The sequence below is a fragment of the Trachurus japonicus genome, chromosome 21, assembly GCF_045865225.1.
Source record: "Trachurus japonicus isolate A0001 chromosome 21, Traja_1.0".
NCBI lineage: Eukaryota > Metazoa > Chordata > Actinopteri > Carangiformes > Carangidae > Trachurus > Trachurus japonicus.
The window spans coordinates 35,937,596-35,956,740 of record NC_140927.1 but is presented as its reverse complement, the minus strand read 5'-3'; the positions used below and the strand labels follow the sequence as shown (position 1 = coordinate 35,956,740).

Sequence of the window (19,145 nt, the reverse complement as noted above, 5' to 3'; positions counted from 1 at the left end):
CAGAATATCTTCATTACATTGTCATGATTGTGTCATGACAGTCAGTTTATCTTTCATGATATGTTAATGACAAATAAAAATGCTACCACTTTACTTGAGGTCAGAGAATATCTTCATTACATTGTCATGATTGTGTCATGACAGTCAGTTTATCCTTCATGATATGTTAATGACAAATAAAAATGCTACCACTTTACTTGAGGTCAGATAATTTCTTCATTACACTGTCATAATGGTGTCATGACAGTCAGTTTTGGGTATCCTGTCCACATCCTGTCAAACAACAATGACCAAGTGCTAGATTTGTTCTGTAACCTTGCACATCGAATCAATAATCATTATGTCAACTAAACAGAAAATATTTCATTAATGTCAAGTTGTCATGACAAGGCCCTTTTCTGGTAATGTCACTTTGAGTAATGTCAAGTTGTCATAATAAGGACATCCCAAACAAATTTAATGTCAAGTTGTCATGACAAAGACGACTTCTGGTTATGTCACCTTGATTAATGTCAAGGTGTCATAATCAAGACAACCAAAATAATGTCAACTTGTCATTACAAAAACGAATGACACTTAATGACAACAGTCATAAATGTTTAATGACATCGACTTAATGTTTATGACATGTTTATGACTGTGACATGACACTGTTATGACATTGTCATGTCACTCTTATGACGGTACCTTCAAGTAAAGTGTTACCAAAGTTTGTATTGTCTTTGGAATATGAGATTTTACAGCACCTAAAAAAAACAATGTAACCTATTTTCATACGCACACACAGCCTTGCTTTCAATAAAACACACTTGCATTCTACAATTTCGATCAGTAAAAAATTTGAAATATTTGAAAACAATATATGAAGACAATACTGTATAAAACAATTGTTGTTGCTGTAGTTTATTTTGTTTAAATGGATAAAGTGTGGCAAGGTGAAGAGTTGGCCACTTGGCCACTTGGCCAAAGGGACATCCCCTTGGCCAAGTAGCCAGGGCGCATGATCAAATGTGACAGTTGAGGATCCTGTCACTATGCCTCCAATTGATAAGCGCGCATTACTCTTACACGGGAGTCTGGGAAATGCCCGTCCGGGCCCTCTTCACTTTGCCACATTCTGGCGTTGTTGGCAGGATCCATGTAGCACTGGGGGTGGGTCCATCGATTCCTGATGTGTGGCAGCCTGCGCGGAGCACGAGGATGTGCTTGTAAAAAGAGGGGGAGAGATGTGACAGTTGAGGATCCTGTCACTATGCCTCCAATTGATCATGTGCCCTGGCTACTTGGCCAAGGGAATGTCCCTTTGGCCAAGTGATTAGCACCCTGTCCCTTACCCGGGAGTCTGGGGTTCGAAGCCCGCCCGGGCCCTCTTCACCTTGCCACAAAAGCTTCTGCAGAGGCATGTCAGCCAAGAAGCCTCACAACATGCAGACAGTGTTGGCTTCCCCCTCCTGGGGCCCCAGATGGTTTGCCAGAATTTCTCCAAGGCCAACCGGTAGTCTTCCGCCATGACCTCCCTGAATTTTTCCCAGAAAAAATATTTTGCTTCTGCGACTGCCCGAGCTACCGCACGCTTGGCCTGCCGGTAACCTTCAGCTGCCTCAGAAGTCCCTTGAGCCAACCAGACTCGATAGGACTCCTTCTTCAGCTTGACGGCATCCCTTACTTCCAGTGTCCACCACTAGGTTTGGGGATTTCAGCTGCGACAGGTGCCGGAGACCTTACGGCCACAGCTTCCCAACAGACCCTCACATTATGTTTGGGTCTGCTAAGTCTGTCCAGCTTCCTCCCCTGCCAGCGAATCCAACTCACCACCAGGTAGTGATCAATTGACAGCTCCGCCCCTCTCTTCACCCAAGTTTCCAAGACATACGACCGAAGGTCAGATGAGACGACTACAAAGTCGATCACTGACCTCTGGTCTAGGGTGTCCTGGTGCCACCTGCACTGATGGTCACCCGTATGCTTGAGGTGTTTGTTATGGGGGGCGAAAATTTCCGAAGGTCCGTCATTCGGAATTTCCAAGGGGCCGCCATTCCGAAGGTGTCAATCGCTGTGTTTTATTTTGAAGGGTCAGGGTTAGGACCGGATTCTCTTGTGTTTCTTTGCTTGACTTCCTGCCCGTCTTGACGCGATCGCTCGCGGAAAATAGACCAGATGAAACGATTGCTGCAGAGTGCGTCTGGTGTGTGTGAACGACACAATCGGTTACCATGGGCCGGTGTATCCCTGGCCGGCTAATAATGTACAGTGGGCTAATATACAAGACAATAATGATACCCATGTGCATCCCACATTTAACCAGCTTTTCAAAATGGCACACCTTTTTTTCGGGTTCGGAATGGCGCCCCTTTTTCAAAAGTAATTTAAGGCCGGCATTCCAAAACATGAAAGTAAAGGTTCGGAATGGCGGCCCTTCGGAATGGCACAGTGGAACCGTTTGTCATAGACAAACTGTGACTAGCGCAGAAGTCCAACAACAAAACACCACTCGGGTTCAGATCGGGAAGGCTGTCCCTCCCAATCACATCCCTCCAGGTATCCCCAATTGGAGCACCTTCCAGTACCTCTCCCAGGGCCTCCAAGAAGGCCTGGGTACACTGCACTGCTGTTCGGCCCCTAGGCCAAAACAACAGTGGCGGTTGAGCAGGGGAGCTATAAACAAGCCCACACCAGGTCGCCGCCTCTCACTGCGGGCGACTCCAGAGTAGTAGAGAGTCCAGCCTCTCTCAAGGAGTTGGGATCCAGTGCCCAGACTGTGCGTCGAGGTGAGCCAGATTATCTCTAGCTGGTACCGCTTGATCTCCTGCACTAGCTCAGGCTTTCCCCCCCCAACCGGTCCCCATAGCCCAGAGTCATTGTCCAAGGAGTGGGTCGTCAGGGCCCACGCCCACGACCATCACCCAAATCAAAGGCCACCAACCCCTTCTGAACCCTCCCACGGGTGGTGAGCCAGCAGGAAGGATTTCACTGATTTGAGAACTGATCTGCTTTTCTCTCTGAATCAGATTAAGTCTTTACATTGTATTAATGACAAGGTGTGGTGCTGTGTTCACTAACACTAACTATGTTTAACTGTTAGCTTTGATGTCATAGCTACATAAATCACAGATTGTGTCAAGTTCATGTGCCTGGTGAGAATCATATACACAGTGACAAGTTGGCCTGAGGTTAATGAGCTCCACTGAGGATGAAAGCAGCTGATAAAAGCTGCAGAGGAGACGGAGATGGACACACGGAGCAGTGTCCTCACATGGAGAACCTGCTCACCTGCTCACCTGTTCATCTGTCTACCTGTTCATCTGTTCATCTGTTCACCTGTTTTTTCTGTTCACTTGTTGACCTGTTTATCTGTTCACCTGTTCACTCGTTTACCTGTTCATCTGTTGACCTGTTTTTCTATTCACCAGTTCATCTGTTCTGTTCATCTGTTCACCAGTTTATCTATTCACCTGTTGACCTGTTCACCCGTTCATCTGTTTTTCTGTTCACCTGCTTTTCTGTTTATCTGTTCACCTGTTCATCTGTTTATCTGTTCACCAGTTTATTTGTTCACCTGTTCCTCAGTTTATCTGTTCACCTGCTCAATTGTTTACCTATTCATCTGTTCACCTGTTTTTCTGTTCACTCATTTATCTGTTCATCTGTTGACCTGTTTATCTGTTCACCTGTTCACTCGTTCTCCTGTTCATCTGTTGACCTGTTTTTCTATTCACCTGTTAATCTGTTCACCAGTTTTTTTATTCACCTCTTTCACCAGTTTATCTGTTCACCTGTTAATCTGTTTTTCTGTTCACCTGTTTTTCTGTTTACCTGTTCAGTCATTCACCTTTTCATCTGTTGACCTGTTCATCTGTTGAGCTGTTTATCTATTCACCTGTTCACCATTTTCTCTGTTCACCTGTTTTATCTGTTTTTCTGTTTACCTGCTCACCTGTTCATCTGTTTATCTGTTCACCTGTTTATTTGTTCACTGTCATGTTCGTGTTCCAAGGATGAGGCCGTGTTGATAGCAAGTAACTTAGTTTAATGTCTCACGTTCTCAACAACATACATGTGGCTCCATGCAGTCTTGCTCTACCTGTTCCTCAGTTCATACGTTCACTTGCTCACCTGTTTACCTATTCATCTGTTTACCTGTTTTTTCTGTTCACTCATTTGCCTGTTCATCTGTTGGCCTGTTTATTTATTCACCTGCTTTTCTATTCACCAATTTATCTGCTCACCTGTTAATCTGTTTTTCTGTTTAAATGCTGTTTACATGTGTTTATCTGTTCATCTGTTCACTGATGATGATGGTGGTGATGATGGTGTTCACCTGTTGGTTCTGACTGTCTCACACATTCGTGTTCTGCTGTGGTTCTGTCCAGATGTGTTGTTCACCTGAGCTCAATGTGACCTCTGTGACGTCAGGCTCACTGACTCTGGTCGGTCTCGTGCAGCTGTATGACCACAGGTGGCTCTTCTTTGCGGTCTTCCTGCTGGTCTACCTGTTCCTGCTGGGCAGTGACACGGTGATCGTCTACGTCATCTGCTCCCAGAGGAACCTGCACCGGCCCATGTTCGTCTTTATCGTCGCGCTGCTGCTCAACTCGACGGTGGGCAGTGCGGTGATCTACCCGAAGCTGCTGCTGGACCTGGCGTCGGGCCGCCGCTCCTCGGAGCTGACCCCGGCCGCCTGCATTTGTCAGACCTTCGTGGTTTATTCTCTGGGCGGGTCCAGCTTCCTGTTGCTGGCCTCCATGGCCCTGGACCGGTACCTGTCCATCTGCTGCCCGCTGCGCTACGCCGTGCTGCTGCCGCCTGCCGCTGTGACAGCGCTGCTGCTGACGTGCTGGCTGCTGCCCGCTGCGGTGGTTGGTGGTGCAGCGCTGCTGATGTGGCGCATCCCGCTGTGCCACTTCCAGATGAACAGACTTTACTGCAACATCTACAGCTTCGTCAACCTGAGCTGCGGTGGCAAAGCGGCGTTGCTGCTCAGCGTTTATAGCCTCGTCAGCACCGCTGCCATCGTGGTCGTTCCAATCGCGTTCGTGCTCTTCTCCTACGGCCGCGTGCTTGCCGTGTGTCTGCGCCGCTCCCGTGCCTTCAGCAGCAAAGCATTCAACACTTGTCTCCCACACCTGCTCGTCTTCATCAACTACTCCGTTAGCCTGGCACTGGAGATGGCGCTGCAGCGGCTGGAGGCCGGAGCCGGGGTCACTGGGGTCACCACCATTGTCTCCATCGTGCTGGTGATGGTTCCGACCCTGTTCAACCCAGTGGTGTATGGGCTGAAGATGAAGGAGATCTTCGTGCACGTGAAGAGGCTGCTGAGCTGTGGCAGAGCACAGTGATTATCAATCATCGATCAGTGCGACTGATAAACATCTGTCAACAGAAATGTCTCATGTCAGTATTTGGCAGTTGTGTTGGAGAAGAAATAACGTCATTGTATTGTGAAGTAGGAATTCAAGGTGAAAATAACGTGATTTTTTTCATAAACCATGTTAACACTGTAGTAAGAGTAAACACAGATCAATCAGACGTTATTAACAGACTTTATTTCTTCTGTCCTGCTGGTTCACAAACATCGAAGTTTGCCGGTTTATAACAGTGAAAACTGTCCAGTGGAGCTTTTGACCTGCTGGTGTTTACTTTCACTCTGAGCGTCTCCGCCTACAGATGTTCAGCTGAGGGAAAACGCTCCACACCTGTTGAGCAGAGCATCAGGAGGTCATTATATATAAGGCTTTATATATTTTACTTTCATAAACAGTCTTTGGAGACCACTAAAAAAAGTTGTGCGCTCGCAGCAGGACAGATATTTAAATGGATAATCAGTCAAGTTAACTCACTGAGTGCCGCGCTCCTTTCCAAAGTTTTAGTCAAGTGTACCAGCAATTTAGACCATTTTTGACTTTTTATGTAGAGCCATAGTGTATTCTATATTATTGCCACCAACACATACTGTAGCTCATTTGAAAGGTGTAACTTTATGCTTCAAATGGCCACAAACCGTTTGTTTCTACGTGCCTCTGTTCCTGAGAAAATTCCAGCTAAACATGGCTGGGTTTCACCAAAATCCCTCCTTTTTTTCTAGAAAAGGAGATAGAGCGTCTTTTATGAAAGGTGCTCTGTTTGTGTCTGTCGCTCTTCTCACACTCGCATTTCTGGATCAAAGGGCTCGTTTACTGTAAGATAAATATATACAACAATTGTTGTTCTATTCACAAAACCACCATCGGGGGCGGGGGGGGCGCCACTAAACAACAATAACACAGACGCACCGTGCCGTGTCACAGCCTCTCGCCGCGGAACGTGAGGGTCTGTCGGCCACAGCGGCTCGGGAACACCGTTCCCACCGGTGGTCGCGGTCCTTCTGTGGTACGGGTCGGTGGTGCCGGTCTGCTTTGACCCAGAGACCATCAGATTTTACCGCGGGAGGACCTTGGGGAGGACACACTGTAAGATATAATAAGTTGGCTTTACTCAAAAAAAATATGCAAACTTATTGCCTTAAACTAACTGAGTTATGTAAACTTGATTAAGTAAGTACATGTAACTTATTAAATATAAGTGTGCAGTACTTACGAGAACTTGTTTATAATGAGTTTACTATACTAAACTAAACTTGGGTATTTTGAGTTCACAGCTCTTGAATTAAGTTGCTTGTGATGATTGTATATTACTTAAAATAACTAATTTATTGTAACTTTACTGTACTGAAATAAACTTGTCAATTCTGAGTCTACAGAACTTAAAGTAACTTTGTTATCATCACTTAATTTGAAAGAAAAAAATACTTCGAAAAAGAGTGTTATCTGCATTCAATTTATTTCAAATGTGCACAGAATTAACAGTACGCAGATTTAGTGCTAACAATTTTTGATGGATTATTTGCTGGCCACATTATCCAACATATCACATTTCTTTTTACACATAATTCAACACCTGCATCCCAAGAAGGCACTATTGTAAAAGCATTGAACAGGTCTGAGTATCAATTGAACAACAAAATGATAATGTTTTCACTTCACTCTTAAACAGTTCAAAATGCTGTTTAATAAAAGCATCAAACCTCTCTTCTCTAGCATAAGAACATTAACAGTATGCAGATTTAGTGTGAATCTTAAAAGGGATAGTTCACCCAAAATTGAAATTTCCCTCATTATCTCCTCCCCCTCATGTGGACTAAGAGCTGGGAGAAGTTTCAGAGTCCTCCGTGGCTTCTCTGAGTTACAGGGGGTCTCGGCGTAGCAGTGCATGTCCATATAACGGTTGCAAATGGATACCAACTGTCTTCGTAACAAAAAGATACACAAAAAAACATCCAAATACCTCCATGCTGCTCGTATGTAATGTCTGTCTTGTATTGAAGCCCCGAAATGCGAAATTGTCCCGAAATTTTTTTTTGTAGTTTTGTAGCGGAAGCTTCTCGAAGCTCCTCTTCCCGGTTCGTCAAATTTGGACGAACTGGGAAGAGGAGCTTCCGCTACAAAACAAGCTTGAAATAGAGACTTGTTTAATTTTTTTCGGGACAATTTCGCATTTCGGGGCTTCAATACAAGACAGACATTACATACGAGCAGCATGGAGGTATTTGGATGTTTTTTGGTGTGTCTTTTTGTTATGAAGACAGTTGGTATCCATTTGCAACCGTTATATGGACATGCACTGCTACGCCGAGACCCCCTGTAACTCAGAGAAGCCACGGAGGACTCTGAAACTTCTCCCAGCTCTTAGTCCACATGAGGGTGAGTGAAATTCAATTTTGGGTGAACTATCCCTTTAACACAGATTGTATGCTAGATTACCGGTATTTGCTGGCCACATTATCCAACATCCTAACACCCAAATTCACAAGAGGGCACTATCTCTACCACTAGTGTTAAAATCACTGAACAGATTTGAGAATCAACACAATAAACCTGTACCTAGGCAGCTCTTAAAATGTTTTTTAAAATGCTGTTTAGTAAAAGCATCAATGCTCTCTTCTCACCTTTCTGTCATAAGCATGGTGCAATAATGAGAACAAAGGTTATTGAGTGCTACCGCACAACTGACTCCTCATTCGTTAACAACATGTTTTTAACTGTTAGCAGTTTAGGGGGGAGGGCTTTGTTTCCCAAACCAAGCATTACACTTTGAATGAATGTGAATGTGTTTCCAACGCATTTTGGGTAATCGAGGTTCGAGGTTCAAGGCATATGTGAGGCCAAATATGAAGCAAACTGCCTGTGGCAAATCCCAAATTTTGTCCATCACAATACCTCCCTCAAGGATGATGGCTGTGGAAACGGGCTGCTCAGGATCATCTTCACTCAGGATGGTCAATACACCGACTGTGACATTGTCTATGGCCTCATCTTTCGTTGTTTCCTGAAAAGAAACAATCAGCAAATCAATTTGTAGTCAGGAAGTATTTGGATAGTTAGACACTACGATCATTATAAACTATACACTAAGATCTGTGACACTTTGAAAAAAATGAAAGCTACAATACAATAGCTACAATAGCACCCTCTAAATTTGAAATAAAGTGATAGATAAGACAGTAAAGGAAGGCCTACATCAATGAATACAGGCAGAAATGTGAGGGACATATATCTTTGATGTCTATATTACAAGTGAATATAATGTATTTTGTGCCCAAGTACTTACAAAACATGTCTGTTTGGGTCATCACCAAAGATCATGGGAAGCCCTTTGAGGACCACAGAGCGTCTTGCAGTTACATCTGATGACTTATAAGACAGAGACAGAAAACATCAATTAGAATAAAAAATTACAAGGTACAAGTCAAACAGAGAATGAAAATGTTGGTCTGTAAATTAATTTCTTACCAAGTTGTCCGTTAATTCTTGAATTTTCTGTCCAGCAGCTCCTTTTTCTGACTGCAGGAGTTCAATGATGCGTGGTGTGTGCTTGTCAAGAGACTCAAAGAAACTGCTTTCAAGATGTTTGTTGGCAATTCTGCTAAACTCTGCAAAAACCTAAAAAAATAAAATAAAATAAAAAAGTAGGGTGATGGGGTTGTGTGGTAGCCTGGCTCTCGCCAGACCCTTGTAGTTCCGCAAAGCTACGCCAGAGGCGCTACGCTCAGCTTCGCACAAGGGTCTGGACTCGAGGCCAATGCAAACTTCTTCCCCGGAGCAAAAAATAATGAACCAATCAGGATCGCCGGGCGGGACTTTCTGAGGTGTGACGTAGCGCTGAAGCGACTGTTTGAGTCAAACAACAATGGTGGCTCGCAGTGAGTGGCTGAAGTAGCACGTCATTCAAGATAACGGACAAGTGGTTTATCCAATCACATACAAGATTTTTTTACAAGGCCCCGCCTTCTGAAATGAATCGCCTATGGAGCAGTCCCAGACCCTTGTGCGGAGCTCAGCGTAGCTTTGCGGAACTACAAGGGTCTGGCGAGAGTCAGGCTAGTTGTGTGGGGGGGGGTAGTGAAAATACCAGATAAGCATGCTAAAATCACACCATACTATTTCATATAATATTGGGTGACATCAGAGATGTTCACAAGTCTTTTTTTGCAAGTCCAAGTCAAGTCTCAAGTCTTTGGTCACGAGTCCAAGTCAAGTCTCAAGTCTTTGAGGAGTGAGACTTCATCAAGTCTCAAGTCTTTGGTCACGAGTCCAAGTCAAGTCTCAAGTCTCTAAAAAATAAAAGTCTCCTGTCTCTTCTGGTTGTAATGACCCTTCTATCATCTGCTGCTGCCCGGTCTACTAAAGATACTGCACAGCTATATCTAAGAGATTCAAAGCATTTACTGTAGGTTATTATCACTCCTTTATCTATACAGTATTGATTAGTTGTTTATTATATGATCACTTTAAACAGGATATTGCAATGCAATATGAAGAAAACACACAATGAAAGCTTTCCTTTAAAGGAAACTGTATTCTGAGTCAAGAAATAATCAAGGCTGCTCTGCCCCTCTGCACGGGCCTTTTCTCTCACGGGCCCCTCTTTGTACAAGCACGAGGACGTGCTTGTACAAAGAGGGGGAGAGATGCGACAGTTGAGGATCCTGTCACTATGCCTCCGATTGATCATGTGCCCTGGCTACTTGGCCAAGGGTATGTCCCTTTGGCCAAGTGATTAGCACCCTGTCCCTTACCCGGGAGTCTGGGGTTTGAAGCCCGCCCGGGCCCTCTTCACCTTGCCACAAAAGCTTCTGCAGAGGCATGTCAGCCAAGAAGCCTCACAACATGCAGACAGTGTTGGCTTCCCCCTCCTGGGGCCCCAGATGGTTTGCCAGAATTTCTCCAAGGCCAACCGGTAGTCTTCCGCCATGACCTCCCTGAATTTTTCCCAGAAACAATATTTTGCTTCTGCGACTGCCCGAGCTACCGCACGCTTGGCTTGCCGCTAACCTTCAGCTGCCTCAGAAGTCCCTTAAGCCAACCAGACTCGATAGGACTCCTTCTTCAGCTTGACGGCATCCCTTACTTCCAGTGTCCACCACTAGGTTTGGGGATTTCAGCTGCGACAGGTGCCGGAGACCTTACGGCCACAGCTCCCCAACAGACCCTCACATTATGTTTGGGTCTGCCAAGTCTGTCCAGCTTCCTCCCCTGCCAGCGAATCCAACTCACCACCAGGTAGTGATCAATTGACAGCTCCGCCCCTCTCTTCACCCAAGTTTCCAAGACATATGGCCGAAGGTCAGATGAGACGACTACAAAGTCGATCACTGACCTCTGGTCTAGGGTGTCCTGGTGCCACCTGCACTGATGGTCACCCGTATGCTTGAGGTGTTTGTTATGGGGGGCGAAAATTTCCGAAGGTCCGTCATTCGGAATTTCCAAGGGGCCGCCATTCCGAAGGTGTCAATCGCTGTGTTTTATTTTGAAGGGTCAGGGTTAGGACAGGATTCTCTTGTGTTTCTTTGCTTGACTTCCTGCCCGTCTTGACGCGATCGCTCGCGGAGAAAAGACCAGATGAAACGATTGCTGCAGAGTGCGTCTGGTGTGTGTGAACGACACAATCGATTACCAAGGGGCGGTGTATCCCTGGCCGGCTAATAATGTACAGTGGGCTAATATACAAGACAATAATGATACCCATGTGCATCCCACATTTAACCAGCTTTTCAAAATGGCACACCTTTTTTTCGGGTTCGGAATGGCGCCCCTTTTTCAAAAGTAATTGAAGGCCGGCATTCCAAAACATGAAAGTAAAGGTTCGGAATGGCGGCCCTTCGGAATGGCACAGTGGAACCGTTTGTCATAGACTAGCGCAGAAGTCCAACAACAAAACACCACTCGGGTTCAGATCGGGAAGGCTGTCCCTCCCAATCACATCCCTCCAGGTAACACTGTCGCTGCCCACATGAGTGTTGAAGTCCCCCAGTAGAACGATGGAGTCCCCAGTTGGAGCACCTTCCAGTACCTCTCCCAGGGCCTCCAAGAAGGCCTGGGTACTCTGCACTGCTGTTCGGCCCCTAGGCCAAAACAACAGTGGCGGTTGAGCAGGGGAGCTATAAACAAGCCCACACCAGGTCGCCGCCTCTCAGTGCGGGCGACTCCAGAGTAGTAGAGAGTCCAGCCTCTCTCAAGGAGTTGGGATCCAGTGCCCAGACTGTGCGTCGAGGTGAGCCAGATTATCTCTAGCTGGTACCGCTTGATCTCCTGCACTAGCTCAGGCTTTTTCCCCCCAACCGGTCCCCATAGCCCAGAGTCATTGTCCAGGGAGTGGGTCGTCAGGGCCCACGCCCACGACCATCACCCAAATCAAAGGCCACCAACCCCTTCTGAACCCTCCCACGGGTGGTGAGCCAGCAGGAAGGATTTCACTGATTTGAGAACTGATCTGCTTTTCTCTCTGAATCAGATTAAGTCTTTACATTGTATTACAGTTTTTCTCTGTTGGTTTGGCTCAATTCTTGAAACAGAAATTACATTCTCAAAATAACATGGACAAATCTCCAAACCACCTTGCAAATGTTCACAACAGAATGGCATTTCTCATTGATTTCATCAAATTGCAAATGTCTTAGTACATGTCTCAAGTGTCTTAGTGCATCTTTGCAAATGGTTATGTACAAGTACCCTAGAGTTAGCACAATGAGCATACATTTAGCACATTTTCCTAATGAATAGATCTTGCTGATCTAAGCTGATTAGTTGATTCTCAGTCTAATGGTTGCTCTCTCCAAAACATGTCAGCATGATTTCACTGTGTAAATCATCATATGCACAATAGTCTGTTCAACTGTCAAAATTAGTCAACATACTGTAGGCTAATACCATGAAAACCATATGAATTTCTTGCAGCATTTCATAAATTCATGACAGTAATTGACAGTCAGGTGAAATTAGAACTTGACTAATGAAGGAGGAGTTCCTACATCTCAGATGACCAATCAATCAGCTGTTTAGCTACCTGACTGGTGCTGTCTATGATTGTGAATGCTGCCAAACGCGTATATATTGAGCTTGGCTAGGGCCTGTACCTTTTGGGTGATGTTGATGAAAATATGTGGCCAATCAGAGCGCAGCGTATGGATGGTCAGGAGGATGACGATGGTGGCCAGGAGACAGAGGGTGATGACAGTGATGACCAGTGAAAATGTCTCTACTCGTGAAACTTTGTTTACTGCACTATAGGCTTGGTATATTTTTTCTGTTTTTTTGTGTTCATATTTCATACATGTACAGAGAACTGTCGGCCTATACATTTTGTTTTTACAGTACATAATCTTGAGTTACTTTATGTAGGCTACACTATGTGAATAAAAATGGTTACAATTTCCTTGGCAATATGAGTGCAGTGTGTGTGATGTCAAACTTTGGAGGCTGCTCTTATTGTAAAGTCCTTTTCTTAGGTTTTATACGTCTCTGCCATAGTGACAAAACATCTAAGCATTTTGACTTGCAGTGCTCACAGAATGCCACAGGGATGATGCATTTTGGGGGCACTGACTACTTACATGAGAAAGAAGTTTGGTTTTGACACATAAGTAAACTGTTTTGGGAAGAGATATGAGGTTCTTGCCAGCTCATTCCATGGTGTTTATGGCTGAAACCATCCAGTTTTATTTTATGGTTAATTAAATAGCACTAAGTGAATGCAAATGAGCCAGAAAGCAATTGAGAATAGATCCTTTGCCATTTTGATGGTTCCTGACACTTTAACAATGGGTAAAGGAATCTAGTTTTGAAGCATGTTGGGTGAACAGTTTTGCGGAGAGATAATGCGCTTTTGCTAGTGAGCTGTTAATGTTTGTGCAGGAACCTGTAAAGACTGTTTGGCCAAATGGTCTTATAGTTTTAAGAATGTAATTTCTGTTTCAAGAAATGAGCCAAACCAACAGAGAAAAACTGTAATGACAAGGCGTGGTGCTGTGTTCACTAACACTAACTATGTTTAACTGTTAGCTTTAATGTCATAGCTACATAAATCACAGATTGTTGTCAATGTTTCATATCTTCCTGGTGGAGCAGATCAATATACACAGTGACAAGTTGGCCTAAGGTTAATGAGCTCCACTGAGGATGAAGAGCAGCTGATAAAAGCTGCAAAGGAGATGGAGATGGACACACGGAGTAGTGTCCTCACATGGAGAACCTGCTCACCTGTTCATCTGTTCACCTGTTTATCTGTTCACCTGTTCATCTGTCTACCTGTTCACCTGTTTATCTGTTCACCTGTTTATCTGTTCACCTGTTCACTCGTTTACCTGTTCATCTGTTGACCTGTTTTTCTATTCACCAGTTTATCTGTTCTGTTCATCTGTTCACCAGTTTATCTATTCACCTGTTTACCTGTTCATCTGTTTTTCTGTTCACCTGCTTTTCTGTTTACCTGTTCACCTGTTTATCTGTTCACCAGTTTATTTGTTTACCTGTTCCTCAGTTTATCTGTTCACCTGATCACCTGTTTACCTATTCATCTGTTCACGCAGGGGAGGGGGGGGGGGGGGGTGGGGGGGGGGGGGGGGGGGGGGTGGGGTGTTTTTCTGTTCACTCATTTGTCTGTTCATCTATTGACCTGTTTATCTATTCACCTGTTCACCTGTTTTTCTATTCACCAGTTTATCTGTTCAGTTCATCTACTCACCAGTTTATCTGTTCACCTGTTAATCTGTTTTTCTGTTCACCTGTTTTTCTGTTTACCAGTTCACTCGTTCACCTTTTCATCTGTTGACCTGTTTACTCGTTCATCTGTTTACCTGTTCACCATTTTATCTGTTCACCTGTTTTATCTGTTTTTCTGTTTACCTGCTCACCTGTTCATCTGTTTATCTGTTCACTTGTTCCTCAGTTTATATGTTCACTTGCTCACCTGTTTACCTATTCATGTGTTGACCTGTTTTTTCTGTTTACTCATTTGCCTGTTCATCTCGTTGGCCTGTTTTATTTATTCACCTTGTTTTTTCTATCTCACCAGTTTTACTGTTTCACCTGTTAATCTGTTTTTCTGTTCACCTGTTTTTCATGTTAAAATGCAGTTTACATGTGGTTTTATCTGTTCATCTGTTCACTGATGATTGATGGTGGTGATGATGGTGTATTACACTGTTGTGTTCTGAAACTGTTCATCAAACATTCATGTTCTGCTGTATGGTTTCTGTCCAGATGTGTTTGTTCCACCTGAGCTCAACGTGACCTCTGTGACGGTCAGGCTCACTGACATACTGGTCCGGCGTCTTCGTGCAGCTGTATGACCACAGGTGGCTCTTCTTCGCGGTCCACCTGCTGGTCTACCTGTTCCTGCTGTGGCAGTGACACGGTGATCGTCTACGTCATCTGCTCCCAGAGGAACCTGCACCGGCCCCATGTCTTCGTCTTTATCGCCGCGTGCACTGCTCAACTCGGTGGCTGCCAGCGCGGCCATCTACCCTAAGCTGCTTGCTGGACCTGGCGTCGGGCCGCCCGCTCCTCGGAGCTGACCCCGGCCGCCTGCGTGTTTCAGACCTTCTGTGGTTTATTTCTCTGGGCGTCTCCAGTTTCCTGATTGCTGGCCTCCATGGCCCTGGACCGGTACCTGTGTATCTGCTGCCCGCCCCTGCGCTACGCTAGTGCTTGCTGCCGCCTGCGGCTGTGACGGCGCTGCTGCTGACGTGCTGGCTGCTGCCCGCGGCGGTGGTTGGCGAGTGGCAGCGCTGCTGATGTGGCGCATTCCCGCTGTGCCGCTTCCAGCTGAATAGACTCTACTGCAAAATCAACAGCTTTGTCAGCCTGAGCTGCGGTGGCAAAGCAGCGCTGCTGACATCAACGTCTACGGCCTCATCATGTGCCGCTGTCATAGGTGGTCATTCCCATTGCATTCGTTGTTCTTCTCCTACGGCCGCGTTCTTCGCCGTGTGTCTTGCACCGCTTCCCGTGCCTTTCAGCTGCAAAGCGGGTCAAACCCTGTCTGCCGCACCTGCTTGTCTTCATCAACTACTCCGTCACCCTGGCGCTCGAAATGGCGCTGCAGCGACTGGAGGCCGGGGCCGCCGGGGCCACCACCATTGTCTCCATCGTGCTGCTGCTGGTTCCGACCCTGTTCAACCCGGTGGTGTACGGGCTGAAGATGAAGGAGATCTTCATGCACGTGAAGAGGCTGCTGAGTTGCGGCAGAGCACAGTGATGATCGATGATCGATCAGTGTGACTGATAAACATCTGTCCAGCTGTGTCACTACAAAGAAAATGTTGCTCACTGTCACTGAGTCATGTTTCACTTCATTATTTTCTTGAAACTTGTCTTTTAAATACAGAAATGTCTCATGTCAGTATTTGTCAGTTGTGTTGGAGAAGAAATGAAGTAGGAATTAAAGGTGAAAATAACGTGATCTTTTTCATAAACCATGTTAACACTGTAGTAAGAGTCAATCACACGTTATTAACAGACTTTATTTCTTCTCTCCTGCTGATTCACAAACATAGAAGTTTCTCTGAGCATCTCCGCCTACAGATGTTCAGCTGAAGGAATACGCTCCACACCTGTTGAGCCGAGCGTCAGGAGGTCATTATACATAAGGCTTTATATATTTTACTTTTATAAACAGTCTATGGAGACCACTGAAAGAAGTTATGCGCTCGCAGCAGGACAGATATTTAGATGGATAATTGGTAAAGTTAATAATTTTACTTTGATGGTGGCCATGAATAAACTATTTTCAATGTTTTGCCTGTTATGTAGCAGTGTTGCCCAAATACTAATCTTGAATAGGTCTACGCTGTTTTCACAGTTAAAAGTTTGTATTGTCTTTGGAATATGAGATTTTACAAGGCAAGGCAAGGCAATTTTATTTTAGCCCGTTTTTACAAACAGTTTGTCTCAAAGGGCTTTACATGGCATCGTAACAACATCCTCTGTCCTTAGACCCTCACATCGACTAAGGAAAAACTCCATGGAAAACCCTTTTAACAGGGAAAAAATCGCGAAGAAACCTTCAGGGTGCGCAACAGAGGAGGGATCCCTCACCCAGGTACGGACAGACGTGCAATAGATGTTGTTTACAGACAAGAGAACAGTTTACAGTATTGTCACAGACAGTGCGAAATATGGAAATGTTAGCCGGAGTTGAATGAAGGCAGTCTCTGGTTGAGGGGGGGGGCAGGGAGAGCTGGCCCGCTCGATGGGAGGACTGGCGTGGTAGACTCGTCCCATGGGACGGTGGGGGGAGGGGGTTGAAGAAAAGAAAATAAAGAGAGTAGAGTTTAATAAAGGATTGAGTTGAGAAAAGCCATAGTGAGAGGCCGGTGAATACAAAGAGTAGGTATTAGGCAAAGTTGAGAGGAATAGGAACATCGAATAGTAACCTGTAACATAGAATAAATAAGAAAGCAGAAAAGAATGGAGGGAGTAAGTTGGAGTTAGGAGAAAGTGTGCATGAAGCTGACAGAGAGAAGGCCGGTCTAGCAGTGTGCGAGACACCAAGGCCAAACTACAAAGTACAACAGAAAATGACAGTTCAAAAATATACTGAGGAGAGGAGAGGAGGGGTGGGGAGAGGAGTCAGGGAGAGGAGAGGAGAGGTGAGGAGAGGAGAGGAGAGGAGAGGAGAGGAGAGGAGAGGAGAGGGAGGAGGAGAGGAGAGGAGAGGAGAGGAGAGGAGAGGAGAGGAGAGGAGAGGAAGAGGGGAGGATGAGTGAAAGGAGAGGGTCTCTGTGTAACCTGATGTGTCCCCAGCAGTCTATAGCCTATAGCAGCGTAGCTATGCTATAAAATGGTTCAGAGCTACCTGAAAACCAGCCCTAACTAATAAGCCCTGTCATAATGGAAGGTCTTAAGTCTAGACTAAAATGTAGTTAGAGTGTCTGCCTCTTTGACCCATGGAGAGAGCTTGGTTCCACAGTAAAGGAGCCCCGGTAACTGAAGGCTCTACCTCCCAGTCTGTTTTCTAGAGATACTGGGAGTCACTAACAGACCTGCGTTCTGGGAGCGGAGTGCTCTGGTAGGACAGTAAGGAATGATTAGTTCTTTCAGATAGGTTGGAGCTTTATCACTAAGAGCCTTATAAGTCAGCAAAAGGATTTTGAAGTCTATTCTAAATCCTACAGGAAGCCAGTGGAGAGAAGCTAAGGTGGGAGAGATGTGCTCTCTCTTCCTAACTCCTGTCAAAACCCTTGCTGCGGCATTCTGGACCAGCTGGAAACTCTTTAGAGAGTTTTTCGGACATCCTGACAGGAGGAGGAGTTGCAGTAGTCTAGCCTAGAAAAGTGATAAATGCATGCTCTAGTTTCTCAGCATCACTGGGGAGAGGTTATTCCTCATCTTAGTGATCAACTTGCGCGTTTGTACTCGGGGTCAGGGTGATGCCATCTAGAGTAGCGATCTGATTAGAGAAAGTGTCCCTGAGATGTTTAGGTCCAAACACAATGACCCCAGTTTTATCTGAATTCAGTAGCAAGAAGTTAGAGGACATCCAGGATCTAATGTCTTTCAGACAGTCTTGCAGATTGATGAGGCAGCTTCTGTCTGTTACAGCACCTAAAAAAACCCCAATGTAACCTATTTTCATACGCACACACAGCCTTGTTTTCAATAAAACACACTTGCATTCTACAATTTCGATCAGTAAAAAAATTGAAATATATGAAAACAATATAAAACTGTCGTTGTTGCTCTAGTTTATGTTGTTTAAATGGATAAAGCTTCTGCAGAGGCATGTCAGCCAAGCCTCACAACATGCAGAGACTTGAGGTAACAGGGCGGGTCTCATCCACCTCACAGTACCTTGCCCCTAAGGAGCTTCTGAACTACCTCAATGACTTAAGCTTGAATCAACCTCTGAGTCCTCAGCCTCTGCTTCCTCTACGGAAGGCGTGGCAATGGGATTGAGGAGATCCTCAAAGTATTCCTTCCACTGCCCGACAATGTCCCCAGTCGAGGTCAATGCATCCACTGCAAACAGTGTTGGCTTCCCCCCCTGCAAACAGTGTTGGCTCCCCCCCCCCCTTCTGGGGCCCCAGATGATTTGGCAGAATTTCTCCAAGAACTTTTTGTGGCAGGCTTCGAACACCAGACTCCCGAGTAAGAGTCATGCGCGCTAACCACTTGGCCAAAGGGACATCCCCTTTGACCAAGTAGCCAGGGCGCATGATCAATTGGAGGCATAGTGACAGGACCTGTCAACTGTCACATTTTCCCAGACCCAATATTTTACTTCTGCAACTGCCCGAGCTGCTGCACGCTTGGCCTGCCGATACCCGTCAGCTGCCTCAGGAGTCCCTTGAGCCAACCAGACTTGATAGGACTCCTTCTTCAGCTTGACGGCATCCCTTACTTCCAGTGTCCACCACTAGGTTTGGGGATCTCCGCCGCAACAGGCGGCGGAGTCCTTATGGCCACAGCTTCCAGCCTCTCTCAAGGATTTGGGATCCAGTGCCCAGACTGTGCGTCGAGGTGAGCGTGACTATCTCTAGCTGGTACTGCTTGATCTCCTGCACTAGCTCAGGCTCTTTCCCCCCCAGCGAAGTGACATTCCATGTCCCCATGACCCAGAATCATTGTCCAGGGAGTGGGTGGTCGGGGCCCACGCCCACAACCGTCACCCAAATCAAAGGCCACCAACCCCTTCTGAAACCTCTCATGGGTGGTGAGCCAGCGGGAAGGATTTCACTTATTTGAGAACTGATCTGTTTTTCTCTCTGAATCAGATTAAGTCTTTACATTGTATTAATGACAAGACGTGGTGCTGTCTTCACTAACACTAAC

The 19,145-nt window shown here is 45.7% G+C and overlaps 2 protein-coding genes across 2 annotated transcripts in view; both read left to right on the top strand.

Annotated features, from left to right (window-relative positions):
• Nucleotides 1-4,370: 4,370 nt before the first annotated feature.
• Nucleotides 4,371-5,336, top strand: LOC146965723 (olfactory receptor 11A1-like). Its single transcript, XM_085765103.1, has one exon. It carries the CDS (start codon nt 4,371-4,373, stop codon nt 5,334-5,336), a length of 966 nt encoding a protein of 321 aa, XP_085621229.1.
• Nucleotides 5,337-11,353: 6,017 nt separating this feature from the next.
• Nucleotides 11,354-19,145, top strand: part of LOC146965722 (olfactory receptor 11A1-like) — a 10,039-nt gene continuing 2,247 nt past the window's right edge. The window contains exons 1-5 of the mRNA XM_085765102.1: nt 11,354-11,413; nt 11,510-11,586; nt 14,755-14,860; nt 14,945-15,083; nt 15,332-15,534. Coding sequence (XP_085621228.1) covers nt 11,354-11,413; nt 11,510-11,586; nt 14,755-14,860; nt 14,945-15,083; nt 15,332-15,534 — 585 coding nt within the window. The remainder of the gene's footprint in view (nt 11,414-11,509; nt 11,587-14,754; nt 14,861-14,944; nt 15,084-15,331; nt 15,535-19,145) is intronic.

Excerpts from the sequence above, each read along its gene's own strand:
- LOC146965723 (XM_085765103.1), top strand. The coding sequence starts at position 4,371 with ATGTGTTGTTCACCTGAGCTCAATGTGACCTCTGTGACGTCAGGCTCA.